We start from the raw sequence: 17,888 nt of genomic DNA on the forward strand, positions 1-17,888 counted from the left end.
TGCTCAATCTTGTATGTGTATTTAAATTCCCACAAGATATGTATGCATTTGCAACAGACCATCCAGGAAACTAGTCAAAAACATTATTTATAAAGAATGTGATATACACAAGAAATGTAGAAATATGATATTAATATTTAAATAAGCTTTAATAGATTTGTCTCTGATTATTAACTATACATAATGCTTATCTCAAATTCAGTGACTTTGGTCCCCCTTCCCAAAATATAATTTCCTTATTTTTCTGATTAATTAACTTGCTGACTATCAATATGCACCATCGTATGTATGTACATACATTATAAACCCTTCCTTTAAAGGAGTACTTACTGTGACAGACACTTAGAAGACGGCATTCTTCTCTAGATATGCATAAACTCAGACTCAGAATGGTATTGTCTAAGCGTGATGTGAGTGATGTCCAGTACGTGGAGAAAGAAAGAGAAGTTGAGAGACGGAGGTTTAATCTCAGCTCCATCACGTGTAAGCCTTAGGAAAGCCATCTTAGTTCTTCAGTTGTAGTACCCTTACCTGAGATTTTAATTCCAACCTACCCATTTTTAGAAGGGCGTTGTTACACTCCAGTCTGTAGCACATACCTGCAGAATTCCTCTTTTATTCCTCATGACTTTCTCTGTCTCTCAGGATCTGAAGTTGAAACAAGCCACATGCCCTTGGCTTTTTAGGGGTGAGATCCGTAACTCAGAACACTGAGCAATAGCTTTGCTCAGTATAAAGCCAGTTGGCTCAACTCAAATACTTAGTCTAATAATACCCTAATCAACTAAATTCGTCTGCCCCAATTTCATATTTTATAGCCAGAGCAGAAAGGATACAACTTAATATCCTAAATATCATAATTTGAGTCTGGGAACACCACCAACTTGTCACTCTCAGAACCAAGCGGAAGGCGGAACTGGAGACAACGTGAAGTCACGCAGCAGCTGAAAGAGCACAAGGAGTGGATTCCACATGCGAGGAGTCGGAGAGGCTGAAGCGATGCCGAATGGTGTGCACTCGACGCTGCTTTACTGTATGTTACCTTCTTGAGTAAGCGGTGTATTTGCTAGGTAGAAGGTGAGCTGTAAGCAGTTATATAGGTAAGTGAGTACCAGAAAGTAACAGCAGATTTCCCTACATTTGAACAGTAAAACTAGACTTAGGCAGTCAAAAGTAAGTGATCAGTTAATTTTCCCCAAATTTAATTTTTCAGAATTTCTAATGACTAAAGGCAATATTCCATAAAAGACTCATTTTTCCAATTTAAATAGGTTTTAGAATCAATTCAATGTGATTTTGTTTCCCATATTTTTATGTTCCTACTTAGCATAGGAACTATACAGTGTGATTTCACAAAAGTTAATTTCAGACCTTCTTTTGTTCATCAAATACAGTTTCAGCTCTCCAGATGCTAATACTATAGCAAGGAAACACAAATATCAAGTTGGAGGTCAATGCACTTCCCTTTTTATGAGTTGCATTATCAAATATTAAAGAACGAACAAAGGACATACTGTTCCAACAACTAAATCCCAATAATGGTGGTGTATTCTTTCAGATTTCAGCAGTTATACTTACGTCCATGGTATCAAAGTCCCAGGAATATTTTTAAGCAATCTCTTTCGTTTCAAGTTGTGCATCACCAGCTGCCATGGGTCAGCGAGAACCATACAAAGGAGGGTCTTGAATTATGTCTACAATGTCAGGCTTTAATCAGCTGTACATATTGGTGATGATGAATTTCGTACGTTAGGTGTAAAGAATAAATTTCTCCCTAAGTACAGAGTCTAATAAAAGCCCTCTGTGTCATATGAAGGCTAGGTAAGACTGGGAAAGGCAGGACAGATTCATGATCACAGACGCACAATATTTTCAGACAGGATAAAATATGTGAAATCTTACCATAGGTCCTTTATTAGAAACACATCCAAAATGTACTTACACTTAAGGAATAGTCTCTAGTAGAAGAATGGGAGGAAAAGGTAGGCCAGTCAAACATAATATAAAAGATGTCAGGTGAACTTTACTTTAAGGAAAAGACCGTTATTTTTCTCCAAGAAGACAAAATTTTAAAATGAGGTATCCACTACAAGCTGGAATTCCTTTCATTTTTATATGATTTTACAAAGGCAAATGCATTATTAAGTAAGTAATTCCTAGTAAGTCTATAGTGACTTGCTAGGAACTGTGATATTCTAATATTAACTCCTTCACACTAATTTAGATCATCAAGTTTCATTGGTCTTATCTCCTTTCTCAATGTTCAGCATATGAGTAGTACCTAAAATCTTAATTTTCTCCTGCTGACTCACATGCCAAGGTGGCATAAAAACTTACTCTACTTGCTTAAATGCTTGCAGGGTTAGAAAACTATATCAAATGTTTAGGAAGCCTGCTGTGAAATAAATATAAACATTTTTATATATGCTGTTTTCCAGTACTGTATTACGCATTCTTTAAAGAGAGAATGCGAACTTGGACACAGGATTAGCAGCACCATTCTGGTATAAGATCCTCTTTGCATTCTGTGCCAGTCCATGGGTCTAGGAAATCTAGACTATTCTAACATGGCCCAGACTGAAGGCTCCGGTGTTAATTTTTTTCCTGTCATATAACAAATTAACTACCAGCAGTGATAACAATATTGAGCCCAAAGTAGTTAACACTACGGACGTTCCAAAGAACTAGAGCCTCAGCTAATTAAATGACTTCTGACACATCAAAGGTAAATGAATGTATCATTTCTAAGCCAACTACTTGGAGAATCGTAAGTATGATGATGATAATTTTTTTGTACCAGGGAAACCTCACAAGATTGAAACACCACCATAATAATAAAACACCACTTTTAAAAGAAGGAATGTGCAAAATATTAGACGTAACTTTAATCATCTTTAAATTATATTTGTGAATATCAGGATATTTATGCTCAGAGATAATATTATAAATCAAGTTTTTTTCATTATTAGTAATGTTTCTTTTCACATGGTGTTTACGTTTGACCAAAAGTGAGATGAGAGTTAAAGATGGTGTTCTCTCTGTGGCCCTGAAACCAACTTGGCTTAACTATAGAGATTTTCCAGATCTAGAAATGCTTAGAAATAAAACTGCAAAACAGGAGTCGGGGAGTAATGACAATTATATTTTCTTCTTTCATCAAAAACAACTTTAAATGTTCATTTTGATTTTACTGTAGAACTGTCCTATCGTAAAATACAATGCTGATTCCAGCTGTGGTAGTGATTATATAGATTACAGATTTATAATAAAATAAAAATGGTACTAAAGTTCTACTGTATTCACAAATACTGCATTTATATATGTACAGGCAAGTAAACCTTATTATTAATGACAAAATTTTAGGGTTTTAAATAGGCACATTTCCTCCTACCTGTCCATCTCCATATATTTACAACCCCAAGACAAGTTTTCACAAGTAACATTTAAGCTTGTGAAGGAAAAAGTTAGTATTTCCAGTACCTAGCCTCTTTTCCTCCCTTCCAGCTTTGAGAGAGTAGCAGCCCATAAAACTGAATGCACAAACTACCATTATAAGAGTTTCTGTGATTCATATCCTGCTTGGCTGCAACAAGTCTGAAGAGTTTTGAACAAAGTAATGTATTTGCATGTACAATATAAGCATAAGAGTGATCCTCTGCATATACACACACACAAAAAAACATAAAAATGTTTCTGAAAAGTAGTATTTTAACTATTTTGTGTAACTCCCAAAATGAATCACCAATGAATACTTTTATGCTGCAAATATGATTAACAAACTGTTTTGTATCACCAACAGCAACCCCCAATAAAAAAGGCAAGGAAAAAAAAGAAAACAGAAGCCAGTGATTGTAAAACAAGAAAAAAAATTCTAGATATACAAATATGTTAAATGTTACTATACAAAGATAGTAACTATAAAAGTATATCTGAACCTACCCGTATTACTAAATACTTTTGACCATCAGTCTGGACCTCAGGGTAAGAGTTTGACCTCTTCCCACAAACGTATGGGAGCCGTAACCTTCTGCAGCTTAAGAGGAAGATTCTTTAAAGTGAGTACCTGCACTCCAGCATGCCTGATCTTTTCCTCTATGACTGTCTTATTTCTGTTCTTAATTTCTCAATCAAACGAAATGAATTCTTATCTCTTTGTTATTGCTAAGTGATTTTAAAGTTCTAAGACACAAACTCTAATAAGATATCTGAAATGTTTTATAAATAATCGTCTTTCAGATAAAAGGTGATAGCACGGAAATGATCTTTTAAGGGTCTGTTTTGGTTTCAGTGCTTTGAAAATAAAGGATGGTGTACCAGCAGGTCTCTGCACGTCATTTTCTGAAGTCTTTTTTGACTGCAAACCTTGGGCCAGATCACATCCAGCACTTCAATCGTCATCAGTCCTCTCCACAGCATGTTGATAACATGCTTTCCAGGGTAACTTCCTCAGCAGCCCTGTAAATTGTGAGTCATCGAGATGATACACAGTTGGTCTGGCTTCAAGTTTCACACAATTGGGCTATGAAGCATCCCATACAGAGAAGGCAGCACCCAAAGGAATGAGCAGAACATGTTTAAATAATACCATCTACTAAATTTTACAGCTGTCCTTTTATATTCAAATGAGATTAAGCACACTGTTATGTTAAAATGAAAACACTTTAGATCTAAAAATATACGACTGAAACAAATGACATAGCAAGAAACAAGACCAAAATCTATTTGTATAAAATATAGTCTATAATTTCAGAACCAATGCTTCATATAGCCATACTCAGACATCTTCTAAATTATAATCCAGGGATTTATATTTTTAAAAATTATCTCTGGTGAATTTCAAATTTAGTATTTTTCACAGAGTTTAAATATCTATAATGAATCGTTGCTTCTTTTTAGAACTGGAACTGAGCATAAATATAATTCTAAAACAAGATTCCTGATTTCAGAGAATTTTGTCTTCAGATAACCTTTCTCCACAAATGATTAGAATTAAATAACTTCCTTAAAATTATACTTTCTCTCTTTTGAATGGGCTCCAAATAGAAAAGTTCTTGAATTGGGATTCATTTTAAGTTTTTGCTGGTTGGGATTTTTCTACGCTACTTTAACAACATTATTACATTTTATCATATCTTCTCCCAAGACAAGCTGTTCATTGTACGTTGTTTTCAAGTACTGAACCGAAATATAACCTAAAGGAAGAAATTATGCTTCTTGCTTCAATTTCCCTTAAACATTGGCGATCATTTCGTCATAACAACTGCCAGGGTTGTGTTTTTTATTCTGGATTCCTAATTCTAAAGGATTGAGAGTGATTCAAAAGTGTTTCAGAATCACCTACTGCCAAGATTCTGGAAAATGTCTCTTGAGAAACAGGATGTAGATGCTTTGAGGACTGCTGCATCTGCACGGACAGGCCCTGTGCTCCCCGATGCAACAAGAGGGTGAAGGGCCAGGTCAGCACCCTGATGCACCTGCCGTCCTGCTGCTCCGTCAGTCAGCAGATACTGAGAGCCCATTTGGTTTCCACGGTTAGTCATCTGTTGTTAATTTCTAAAGGTAGCTAGTAGAAACTCAGGAGAATCACCTGGACAAATTTAAGTGTTATGGCCACTTCTGTGTTGATATAAGTATTCTAGCCGTGAATGCTGGCAACTGAATGATGAGGAAATGTTTCCTGAGGATTGTCTAAAATAAGGAAAATTTCAGTAGATGTTTTAGTTCTTAAACACCTTTTTAAACTCATCTGTTGTAAGGAGCTATGAAGGACCATCAACTTTTGGCCTGTTTCACAAAACAGCGAGTTTTATACTGTTACTGCACTTGAGACTTGGGAAACTCTTGCCTCTCATCCTTATCTGTAATGATATCTTGGAAATCTTAATTCCTTTCTGGTTAAATTAGTAATAACCAATTGTGATAACCAGCACGTACACACACACACACATAAGGATAAAAATAAAATTAAAAAGCCTGACAAAGAGTATGTTAATAAACCTCACTACAGAGAGATTGGCCAAGAAGAAGATGACATGGCTCCTTTTCCATTTTTATATGACATAACAAAAGTAGTATTTTGGAAGGTTATAAAGTTATTTTTTTCCATTTTTACTATTTCTTAATAAAAGTAGTGTTTTTTGTCTTTTTTTGCATATGTATGTACAGACTCTAAAGGTAGGCAAATAAGAACTGTGAGACCAGTGAGTGAGGTTTGGCTACTTCTGCTACGCTTATCAGGTGAGAGAAACCTGGGTTTCCTATACGGAGCCTTTCTGAATGGCTTAATTCCTTTGCAGCTGCCATTAGCTGTCAGCCTCCCCATGGATATTGTCCATGTGCACTTTGAGGTAGTCATTCCTTGTAAACTTCTTATGGCAAAACTGGCATTCTGCCAGCGGACGATTGGGATTATGAGTCATCTTGTGTCGGATCAGCATTTTCTTCAGGCTAAAAGCCAAGTCACAAACCTAGAAAAGACCCAAAGATACCAGTCATATTATATTAAAAAAAATCTGAAAATACACAAATTCATCACTTACACAGGTAGCGGTGTAAGAATCCACCCGGTAAAGCATCTCTTTACCAGGTAAAGAATTTGCTTGTCAAGCAGGAGACCTGGGTTTGATGCCTGAGTTGAGAAGATCCCCTGGAGAAGGAAATGGCAACCCACTCCAGTACTCTTGCCTGGGAAATCCCAGAGACAGAGGAGCCCAGAGGGTTAGGCTTAGTCGGACATGACTTAGCGACTGAGCAACAATAATCACTCTTACACAATATACATTATGCAAACTCCTATTATCAATATGTGCTGACAGGCATAACAACAAGAAAGTGCTCTTGAAATAAATGGAATTTAACATGCAAGGTCAGAAGTAAAGACAATTACAGCTCCAAGAGGTGTTTGCATTTATTATGTGTCTTCTGTGTACCAACATGCCTCCTTCCCCCACCTACTATATTTAAACATCTCTAGAGAAACAACTCCCTGGAAACAGTATTTTTCTTTTCATAATGGAGTGTATTAATGATTTCATATTAAACCTCTTATTAAACAAAATGTCTTATGGTCTAGAGGGCATCTATCTAGAACTTGGCATAAGAAGCACAAGATGTGTCTCACTAGTGATTAATTTGGACCCATCTGTGAAGTAAAAGATTAACACTGCTTTAACCATCCTGACATACTCAGTATTCCAGTAAAAATACTTCACTTAATATGTTTGCTTCATGTCATCTCTGCCACATTGTCACTAGCTCAATAGACATTAAACAGCTGAATAATTGAAAATATTAAATTATCCCAGAAGATGTAAGCCATAATTATACAAAAGTAAAAATGAAATGGAAATCTTTTATAGCACCAAGTTTTCACTAAAAGTTTGGTGCTATTCACAGAAATTCCACTTACTTGAATTCTTCAAAAGCACACGCACTGTAAAATAAGGCACACTTAAATAATGTGAAAATTCCATGAAAAATACAATGAATACAATGGGAGAGGTAAAGGCCTGTAAAATACTGGAATGAAAGCTGAGATTCTGAATGAGGTGAAGCTTGTGAAAATACAAAAGCAAATAAAAATATTCACCTCTCTCTTTATGGGAGAAGGGGGATTTTATGTTGATAGCAACAAGAAATTCAGAAGGGCAAGCCCCCGATGTGGTAAGGAGAGAGAGTAATCCAACAATGTATTTTGCATTATACAGAAGTAGCAGCCTAGGATAATCTAAAGGAAGAAAGTTTTAGAGTCTGCTGTGGGTTGAATGCTTGTGTCCCCTCAAAACTCCCAAGTTAAAGCCCTAATCCTCAAGGTGATGATTATGGAGGTGCAGGAACTGGGCGATCCTGAGGTGCAGATGAGCTCACGAGGATGGAGTCCTGTGATGGGATTCACACCCTCACAAAATCAGTAAGAGATACAGATTCTCTTCTCTGTCTCTCTGCCTGCACACACCAAGGAAGGCCGTGTGAGGACACAATCAGGAAGAAAGCCCCTCACTAAACCTACAACTACCCTGGCATCCTGACCTCAGGCCCACGAAGGCAGAGGATCTGCGTATGTTCTATTCACTCATGTATCTTAAGGGGCAGACAGTGCCTACAGACTAAGCACTAAGTATTCGTTGAATTAACTCACAGAGTTTTAATCTGATTCTAACACTTACTAAGGAAGTTTTGATGAACAAGTTATGCCTTTTAACTTCAGTTCTGTCAGCTATAAAATGATCACAATGAACATTACCTCCCAGAATTAAGGTTAAATGAGGTAACCTATGCAAATAGATGCTATATTGCAGACACTCAATAAACGTTAGTGCCTGTTTTCTTCTCTTTCATCTTCTCTGTCAAGAAGAATCATCAGCAGGTTGGAAAGAAGAAACCACAGCGGTCACCATGTGTGATAGAGGGAACACAGCTACTATCAAGAGTAGCAGTTCCGTGTAATATACAGATGATTTTAAGGCAAATAGAATCATTTTCCAGAACAAAGACAAAATGCTTCCAATCAAGCTTAGGAAATGACACGTCTTATTGTGAAAAAAGTTTTACAGCCATAATTTAAAACAGAGTACATACCTTTAAACAGTTTCTAAGAAACAAAGCTGGGTAGTTTCATGTAGTAAAAATCAGGGGATAAAAAGGAAAAACTCACGAATATGAAAGTGCATAAAATACAAGGACAGATGATATAATACTTAAGTTATGATAAGTGATATAAAATACTGAGTACCCTTTAAGACTGAAATTAGGGTAAAAAGGAAAACACAAACTCACGGGATTTTCAAGAAATGCACCGATTAACTAACACACAGACATATGCCCAAACATGATTTTAAAACAGGGAATAGAATATGCACAATTACAGAAAATGATGCTGATGGGAGTGTAATGGTACTGAGAAGCCCTTACCCCAAAACATCTTGGACAGAGATTATTAGTATTTTCACAAGCCTTAAAAGAACCAGGAGTGCTATCTGTATGAAGAGCTCTTAGTTCAAGATGTACAAATAAGATGTTCATCATGGAATTATTCACAGAAGTAGAGTATTACAAATGACTTACTTGCCCAAAGTTTAAGAGTATATTCATATTTTATATAGCCAGATGAAGAAATACTTCTCAGCTGGTTAAAAAAAATCATACTTCAAAAAATACTTAAAGGCAAGAGAAAATGTAAAGGCAAGAAAACAGAATAATAGTAATGTACAATTTAATTTATAATACTGAAATAAAGATCATAACTATATATAAATAAGTACTGGAGGAAAATATCAAGAGACTGACATTAATATTAGTTGATATCAGTTGAGAAATTTGATCATTTTATTTCTATCTTTATTCCCTTCCGTATTTCCTAATTTTTCTGAAACAGAAAAGGAAACTTTTATAATTAGAAACCAAATACTACTTTGGAATGGAAAAAGTACACTTGGTTGATTGAAGGGTGCACATCCTCATGTTCCATCCGTGCCTCAAGCCCACTCCCACCAGAATTCTGCCTTAGTAAGTCCTTTTCAACTCTCTAAACTACTTCCGTGCATCACCAACAACCTCCGCATGGCAGTAGGGACTCCTGAAACCTCATTTGGCATGAAGTTCCAGCATCGCACGGCACGCCTGGCCCTTTCCTTCTGCCTTTCATTTAGTTTCTGTAAGGACCGATTCTCCTTGCTTTCCTTCTGTGTTTCTGGCCATTTCCCCCTCATCACAGTGTCTGTTCCTTAGTCCACGTCTCCATTCACTAACTGTTTTCTCCCCTGGTTATCTTCATCATAGTCATGCTTTTTGTGACTGTTTGTATGGAGCTCACTTGCCAATACCTATCTCTGACTCAGTCTTCTCTCCTGATCTGTACAGTGGAGGATTTAAATGCTTGTTGAATAAGACACTTCAAATTTACTGTCTTACACAGAACTGGAATCTAAAAAGTACAACAAACTAGTGACTCTAACAAAAAGCAGCAGACTCACAGAGAGAGAGGACACACTAGTGGTTACCAGTGGAGAGTGAGGAGGAGGCTGGGGCAATCCAGGGGCAGGGGATTAACAGGTACAAACTACTAGGTATATATTAAGCTACAAGATATACAACACAGAAAGTACAGCAAATATAATAACTGTAAATGAAATATAACCTTTAAAATTGTGAATCACTGTATTGTATACCTGTAACTTATCAACTGTAATTTAAAAAAAAGACTGTCTCCCAAATCTAATTCTCTTAAAAAAAAAGTGCCACCTGTCTGACATCTGCTGGAGATCTGGCTCAGCCTCGATCTGTTTCTCTCTGGTTCCCACCTCACTGAGTCACCACCACCTCTTCCCCATACACGTTTCTGGAAGACATGTAATTGTCTCCATCTCTGCTGCCACAGCCTGAGCACAAACTATTATCTGCCGAGACCAGTGCTTCTCCAGCCAAAAGAAAAGATTTCAGCAGGCACCACTTATCTGTACTTGTCAATAAAATATACCAAGTGTACTAAGCTGTAAGTTATACTATTAAAGACAAACTTTTAAAAGCATGTGAAAAAGATGAAGCAAAGTTTTGTGCTAATAATTATGACTTCATACTTTCATTAGGCAAAATCTAAGATATGATATAGTATATTTAGACTCAAAGTCATCTTTAACAAAAGTGTAGACAAATAAGTGTCTCTTCTGGATAATTTCAATTTTTGGTTTACTTTTTTCTAGATATGATGGTGTCATTTTTTAATCTAAATTTACTGCTAACTAGTCATTTTAACTCTGCTGTTTTCTTTTTGTTACTCTGTGCTTATATTATTAATATCATTTTCAATCTGTGGTTTCTGTATAGGACTCTTCTGTACTCTATTTTAAAACAGATAACAGAATCCACATCTCTACTTCATGGGCACACATAAATCACAAAGCTGACAATGCACAGAAACGAACAAGTGACAGCCTGCGTCACTGTGGAACTGCTGCTCTTACCTCGGAGTGTGCATATCACCTGAGACTACCTGGGGACCAGGGCACCAAGCCCTCTGTTCAGTGATCCAAAGCTTAATTCTGTCCCCACTTTTATCATATATGATGGGCAGGGATTAAAGCTGTCATGTTTCCTTCCTGCTTCCCCAGGGATGCCTCCTAGCCTCCTGGGATATGCAGTGCCTCACTCTGGAAACCAAAGTGTAGATTATTACAACAGCCAATGTCAGTGGTTCTCAAACAGTGGTACAATTTTCCCTCCTCTCAGGAAAGTGTTCGGAATTAGGGGGGATTGTGTAACTGTCCTCAAGAATGGGGGTTACTGCCTGCATATTGTATAGGGGCAGAGAGGCAAAATTCCCTGTGACTTGTGGACAATTTCACACTGTCAAAAGTACCCAGGTTATAAACACAACCTGGATCCTTCTGCATGCACCCTTATCCCCTACTGTCCTAGCTCCACCCAGCGGCTGGAGGAATTTCAAAAGGACAAATATCATATTGCTACCTACAAATTGTTCCCTGGATCCCTCCTTACTTTGATGGAAACTCACTAAACTCTAGCCCAACCGCTCAGCTTTAGTGTGGGCTGGTGATGACACCACATCTTCCGACCTCAGGACTTTCTCACTCCTCTTTTCTAGCTGCCTCCCACATGTTCCTCAGGGTCTGCCTGCCAGTAGAAGTCTTCCACCAAACGCTCTCATGGTAGCCTTTACAGTTTCTTGGTAACACTTACCTCAAGTGTAATCAATTAATTGTGTGCTTTCTAATGTCTCTCCTTACTAGTCTAAAGAACAGGAGGGCAAGAGTAGTCACTCCACTGATATTTATTAAAAGAAAGGAGGAGGAAGTTAGACAGATGATTGATACAATCCCTATGAGCAATATAAATAACTTAAAGGCTATGGAATAATTCTGGAAAAACCAAAAAAGGTATCTTTAGAGATTATTTTCAAGTAAAGGAAACTCTAAACTGTTTTATAAGTCTAAATGAACAATTGGGATCATAAATAAGAAAGAATTAAAATGTTTCCTATTTTCTCTCCCCCTGGCTCCTTACTCTAAACCTGATGTCCAAAGGAACAACAGATACCAAATTCTTCAATGGCTCCCTGTTGAAATTAGATTCAAAACAAATTCCTTGCTGTGGCTAAAAGGCTCCCAGTCTGCTCTCCAACTGTACTGGTCCCTCTCTCTCTCACCGAGCTCTAGCTCCACCTGCTTTCTTACTTCCCCGAACACCCCTTCCTTTTTCCACTATCAGGCTCTGTTCTGTTCCCTGAGCCTAGAATGCTCTTTCCCCCATGGCTGATTCCATCTTTTAGGTTACTCAGAGAATTCTTCCCTAACTACTCCTTCATAGCACCCTCCTTTCCCCCTTGCCCAGTCTTTATCATAAAATGCAATCAGACATTTATTCAGGTTGATTTAAGGCTATACTCCACAAGAATGTGATTTCCATGAGAGCAGAGGACACGGCACCTTGTTCACTGTTTTACTTCAGTATCTGGCACAGGGACTAGGTTTAAGCACTAACAGCTGCTTTCACCGTGTGCCAGGAACCACCCTTAGCAATTTCTAAACATCAGCTTGTTCAGTTCTCAAACCCTTTTAGATAGATACCAGTACTATTATCCCCAATTTACAGAAGGAAACTGACACACACTTCCACACTTTCAAGCAGGCTGCCCAAGGTCACAGAACTAGGAAGTGGTTTCTAGGATTTAAATCCAGACAATCTGGGTTCAGCGTCTATACCACCTCCCACAGGCCAGCTATTATTAAAGGCTCTCACTTCAAACAGAGATATGTGAGCCCCCTGTACTTTCTTCCATTTGCCTGGCTGACTCCATTTTTTTCAGAAATGAAAATCTCTTTGAGAAAAAAAAAAAAGATCCTCAGACAGCTCATCTCACCAGTGTGCTGTGAAGGATACAAAGAGGAAGTCCACCGATACAGTCACCACGGGAGAGTTACGGCGTCAGTGAGCTGGAGGAAAAGAAAGGAAGCTGAGCAGGATGCTGAGTCATTGATGATGGCTCAGAATTAAGGGTCCTGGAAGCTCCAACAGGACACGGGATGGGAACGATCCGACAGGTTGTTGAACGAGGGCCAGGACAGAAGATTAAATGTCAGCAGAGCAGTGATGTCATGGCTGTGAAACTGACTGCTGCTGCTGCTAAGTTGCTACCTACATGTTAAAAGTTACGTTTTCATGAACTTAAATGCAGTCATGAAGAGGCTTCAAACTGATGCTCTGTATAAATCAGTCAGACATAAGGATGATTATAGTCTTTTAAAAATATGGGAGAGCAGAAAGGACTTCCAACAGGGATGCCTCCTTCTCTGTCTTTCCACCTGCGATACAACCCTTCAACCTATGCCACCTTAGTATTAATTCATAGGCCCAAAAATGGGGAAAAAATTTTATTCTTTCTCTAGGCTGAAGGTAAACTGATTTTGTCCTAAAAGTGAAACAACATGTTTAACAGAAAGTCCTTGGATACAGTGTTAGAATTCTATACAGACATTTTCAGTTACCAAGTACTTACCACACAGAGGTAAGTGTCTACTACTTCAGTAAGGAGCACAGTGACAAAGACCACTCTGTCCTGCCCTTGTGGAGTCCAGGGTGCCAAGGAGAAATGCTTGCAATGCCATGAACTAAATGTCAAGAAAGACACAGAGGAGGGCACGCTGAATTCTACCCAGATGCGCAGGGGTTACAGTGCCCTAAGGTGGGGAGCGACATTGCAGGGAGAGGGAAGAAGACACACACAGGTACAGAGGAGCAGGGAGCAAGGCTCAGGTGGGGAAGTGAAAACCATTCCCTCAGGCTGAGGCTGTGAGGCTGCCAGAGGCGTAACCTGAGAGAAGGAAGTCAGAAGGCTGGAGCTGAACCCCAGAGACTTTGGCAATCAGAAGACTGGAAGGATGCGAGTGGTGGGAACTGAAGAAGAGACAGACGCTAAGGTATAATTTAGTCAGCAAGCTACAGGGTACACAACTGGGGTCACGGAGAGCAAGTATTATTCCTCCCCAAGTTAGAAATGATTTGGACACTAAGAGAGTGGTCATGAATTCATTTGTTCTTTCCTTGAAAATACTCTCTGAAGGCTTCTTACATGCTAGGCATTGTTCTAGGGCTGGAAATACTGCAGTAAACAAAGAAGAGAAACACTGTTGTCGAGGATCTTATAACAGATGATAAATGATTTTAAAAACGTGTACTATTTCAGGGGAACCTGAGTACAGTGAAGGAGAAGACGACTATGGGGTGAGAGTTAAGAGAGTAATGGGAGTGAGAGAGACAGAGGCCTGAGCCGAGAAAGGAAAGCAGTGCAGGGACAGGCCATGGAGATACCCGAGGAGGGCGCGCCGGGCTGCGGAAACAGCAGGTGTCAAGACCGGTTCACAGGGCGCACTCAGTGCATCTGCAAGAACGGCAAGGACGCCATGCAGCGGAGCGAGTGGAGGTGGTGCTGAGGGCAGAGAGGCTGGGGCAGCAGCATGGGGTGCTCATCATGCAGTAATCCAGACTCCGGCAAGACCGTGGCTTTCACTCTAAAGTGAGTCTGAGCAAACGAGGCTCATATAATGCATACACAATCTACATGCATATATGAAACCTGACTCAGGTACTGGAAAGATCCCTGTGGGTGGCCAGTTGAGGACACTCGGTCAGGAGCAAAGACAGAAGCAGAGAGACCAATTAAGAAGCCGCTGTCCTGAGCTGAGCTCACTGTGCTGTGCAGCAGGTTCCCACCAGCTGGCTGCTTTACACATGGTAGTGTATATGTACGTGTCAGTGCTCAGCTTCAATTCGTCCCCTACCCTGCTCTGTGATGACCTAGAGGGGTGGGATGGGTGTGGTGAGAGGGAGGGGATATATGTATACTTACAGCTGATTCACGTTGTTGTACAGCAGAAAATATACAACGTAAACCAATTATGCTCCTACTAAAAAATAAAAACAGCTATTGCACTATTACAGGAAACTAGGCTGGTAGCTGGCGAAGTGTGAGGACTGTTCACTCTTAATTTATTTACAGAGTCAATCAGATTTGCTACTGCCCTGGATGCAGGGAGTGAGAAAGTGATGGTGGCAGTGGAAATTTAGAGAGGGTGACAGGTTTGAGAAGCACAGAGGGTCGGGAACCACTGGGCTGAGAGGCAGCTGCCTGGATCTGATCCCTGGAATCCTGACTTGGCCAGTTATGAGCAGTGAATGACAGGCAAGCCACTCAATCCCTGGGAGCTTCAACTGCTTCCTAGAAAAGGAGCTTCCCAGGTGGCACTAGTGATAAGAACCCACCTGCCAATGCAGCAGACATAAGAGACGTGGGTTCGATCCCTGGGTTGAAAAGATCCCCTGGAGGAGCTCATGGCAACATACTCCAGTATTCTTGCCTGGGAAATCCCATGGACACAGGAACCTGGCGAGCTACATTCCCATGGGGTTGCAAAGAGTTGGACACAGCATTTCTGGACTATAGTGGAATCACAGAGAATACATACAAACTGTGGATCACTGTGCCTTTCTTGCTATAGAATCTCAACTAGATGATGCTACTGGTTATAGCTCAGGGGAAAAAAGCTGTGAGACATGAGGCTCAGACCTTTGGTTTGGGCTATTTCGAGATGGAATTCTCAGAGAGAGTTGGACAGTTGAAGGAAACATGTTCAGAGAGAGGAGACATGCTGTATAGGCAATTCACAGTATTTGCCTAGAGTCCAAAAGAGAGATCGAGGCAGGAGAAAGAAGAATTTGGAAGTCAGGTACCATATGTGTAGTCATAAAGACATTTACATTTTAATAGGTATCGCATGTGGGGGAGCTGCACTGCATGGAATGACTGGGCCTAAGGGGTTAGGGTAGTTTGATGAGTGCAGTGGCGTATTGAAGCACAACTGTGCTATCTCCAGAACTGAGATAGATGCACATCAGTTTCTTCTTTACAGTTTTACTCAGTGCCACTCAAATGTCATACACATGTACATATGCATGTATATATACATACACACACGTATATAGCAGAAATATGCATATATAGACATATACTTGGCAGTGGGACCAGAAGCAGAAAAGGATATTCTAGGCATAAGGAACGGTGTATGCAAGCTACCTGCAACAAGAGACAGAGATATGAAGCAATACTGCTGCTTCAGGAAACTGTAAGAGTCACCGCAAAGAAACCGCAGAGTACTGACAGATAAGGAATTATTAAGATACAAAATAGTAAGAATTGACAAAGACCAGAGTAATTTTTCAGTCAAGTAGGAAGGTGGATTTTACCTTACAGGTTGTGAGAAGTCATCACAGAGAAGCAAGATTGAGTTTATATTGAGGAAGTCACACTGTGATATTAATACCAAACCCAAAGAAAGAAAGGGATTGATTACAAGTGTGTGTTAGTTGCTCAGTCGTGTCTAATTCCTGGCTCGTCAGGCTCCTCTGTCCGTGGAATTCTTCAGGCAAGAATATTGGAGTGGGTAGCCGTTCCCTTCTCCCAGGGACCTTCCTGACTGAGGGACTGAACCCTGGTCTCTTGCATTGCAGACAGATTCTTTACCATCTGAGCCACCAGGAAAGCCCATTGATTATAAAAGAACACTCTGAACTGCATGCCAACAAACTAGATAACCTAGTCAGCATGGACAAATTCCTAGAAATACACAAATACTAAAACTGACTCAACAAGAAATAGAAAAATTCAGGATACCTGTAACAAGTAAAAAGACCAAATCAAAAATCCTCTCAACAAAGAAAAGTCTAGAACCCAGTAGTTTCACTGATGTATTCTACCAAGCATTTAAAGAAAAATGAACACCAATTCTCTTACACTCTTACAAAAAATAGAAGAGGAGGAACACTTGCTACTCACTCTGTGAGGTCAGCATGACCTTGATATCATTACCAAAGATATTACAATGAAAGAAAACTATGAGAATATATGAAAAAATCTTCAAATGAACAATCAGAAAACAAGATGAAACAAACAAACAAAAAAACCCTAACAAGCTGAATCCAAAATCATAGTAAGAGGGTTATGAGCCATGACAAGGGGCTTCCCAGGCAGCTCAGTGGTAAAGAATCTGCCTGCCAATGCAGGAGACACAGGTTCAATCCCTGGGTTGCGAAGATCCCCTGGAGGAGGATATGGCAACCCACAGCAGTATTCTGGTGTGGAAAATTCCATGGACAGAGGAGCCTAGTGGGGTCACAAAGAGTAAGACATGACTGAGCACGCACACACACAAAGCCACGGCAAAGCAGTGTTTATCTCAGGACTGTAATGGTAGTTCAACATAAAAAAAAAAGGAAAAAAAAATCAAACAATGTAATATACCACATTAACAGGACAAAACGAAAGAAAATGATGTCAAGTGATTCAGAAGAGCATTCGACAAGATTCAAAATCCTGTTTTGATAAAAATATTCAGGAAACTAGAACTTCTTCAACATAATAAAGGGAAGTTATTTTTTAAGTGCATAATTAAGATCATATTCAATAGTAAAAGACTGAAAAAATGGAAAACAATGGACCTCTACCGCACACCATACACACAAAGTTAACTTGATATGGATTTATATTATCTAAACCTTAGAGGTAAAATTAGAAAACTCTTAGATAAAAACATAAAGGTAAATCTTTATGACCTTGAGTTTGGCAGTATATTCTCAAATAGGACCAAAAATGCATAGTGACAAAGAGAAAAAATGGATAAATTAAACATCAAAACTGAAAAGTTTTACGTATCAAAGAACAAAGAAAGTGAAAAGAGGACATATATTTAATAAAATGAAATAAAATATTTGCAATCATATCTGATAAGGGTCTAATATCTAGTTTCTCACACTCAACAACAAAGAGACAAGCAACATAATTTTAAAATGGGCAAAGGACTTGAACAGACATTTCTCCAAAG

General features: G+C 39.0%; 1 protein-coding gene across 14 annotated transcripts in view; it reads right to left on the bottom strand.

The window, feature by feature from the left end:
• Positions 1 to 279: 279 nt before the first annotated feature.
• PRDM5 (PR/SET domain 5) overlaps positions 280 to 17,888 on the bottom strand; it is a 255,315-nt gene continuing 237,706 nt past the window's right edge. For 3 of the 14 annotated variants that reach the window (XM_070371913.1, XM_070371918.1, XM_070371910.1), the window contains one exon: positions 281 to 6,467. In XM_070371913.1, coding sequence (XP_070228014.1) covers positions 6,303 to 6,467 — 165 coding nt within the window. In that variant the 3' untranslated portion in view covers positions 281 to 6,302. Of the gene's footprint in view, positions 6,468 to 17,888 lie in introns of all 14 variants that reach the window. The other 11 variants (XM_070371911.1, XM_070371915.1, XM_070371914.1 and 8 more) reach the window with 7 other exon arrangements.

This window comes from Bos mutus, chromosome 6 (assembly GCF_027580195.1).
Source record: "Bos mutus isolate GX-2022 chromosome 6, NWIPB_WYAK_1.1, whole genome shotgun sequence".
NCBI classification, from domain to species: Eukaryota; Metazoa; Chordata; class Mammalia; order Artiodactyla; family Bovidae; genus Bos; species Bos mutus.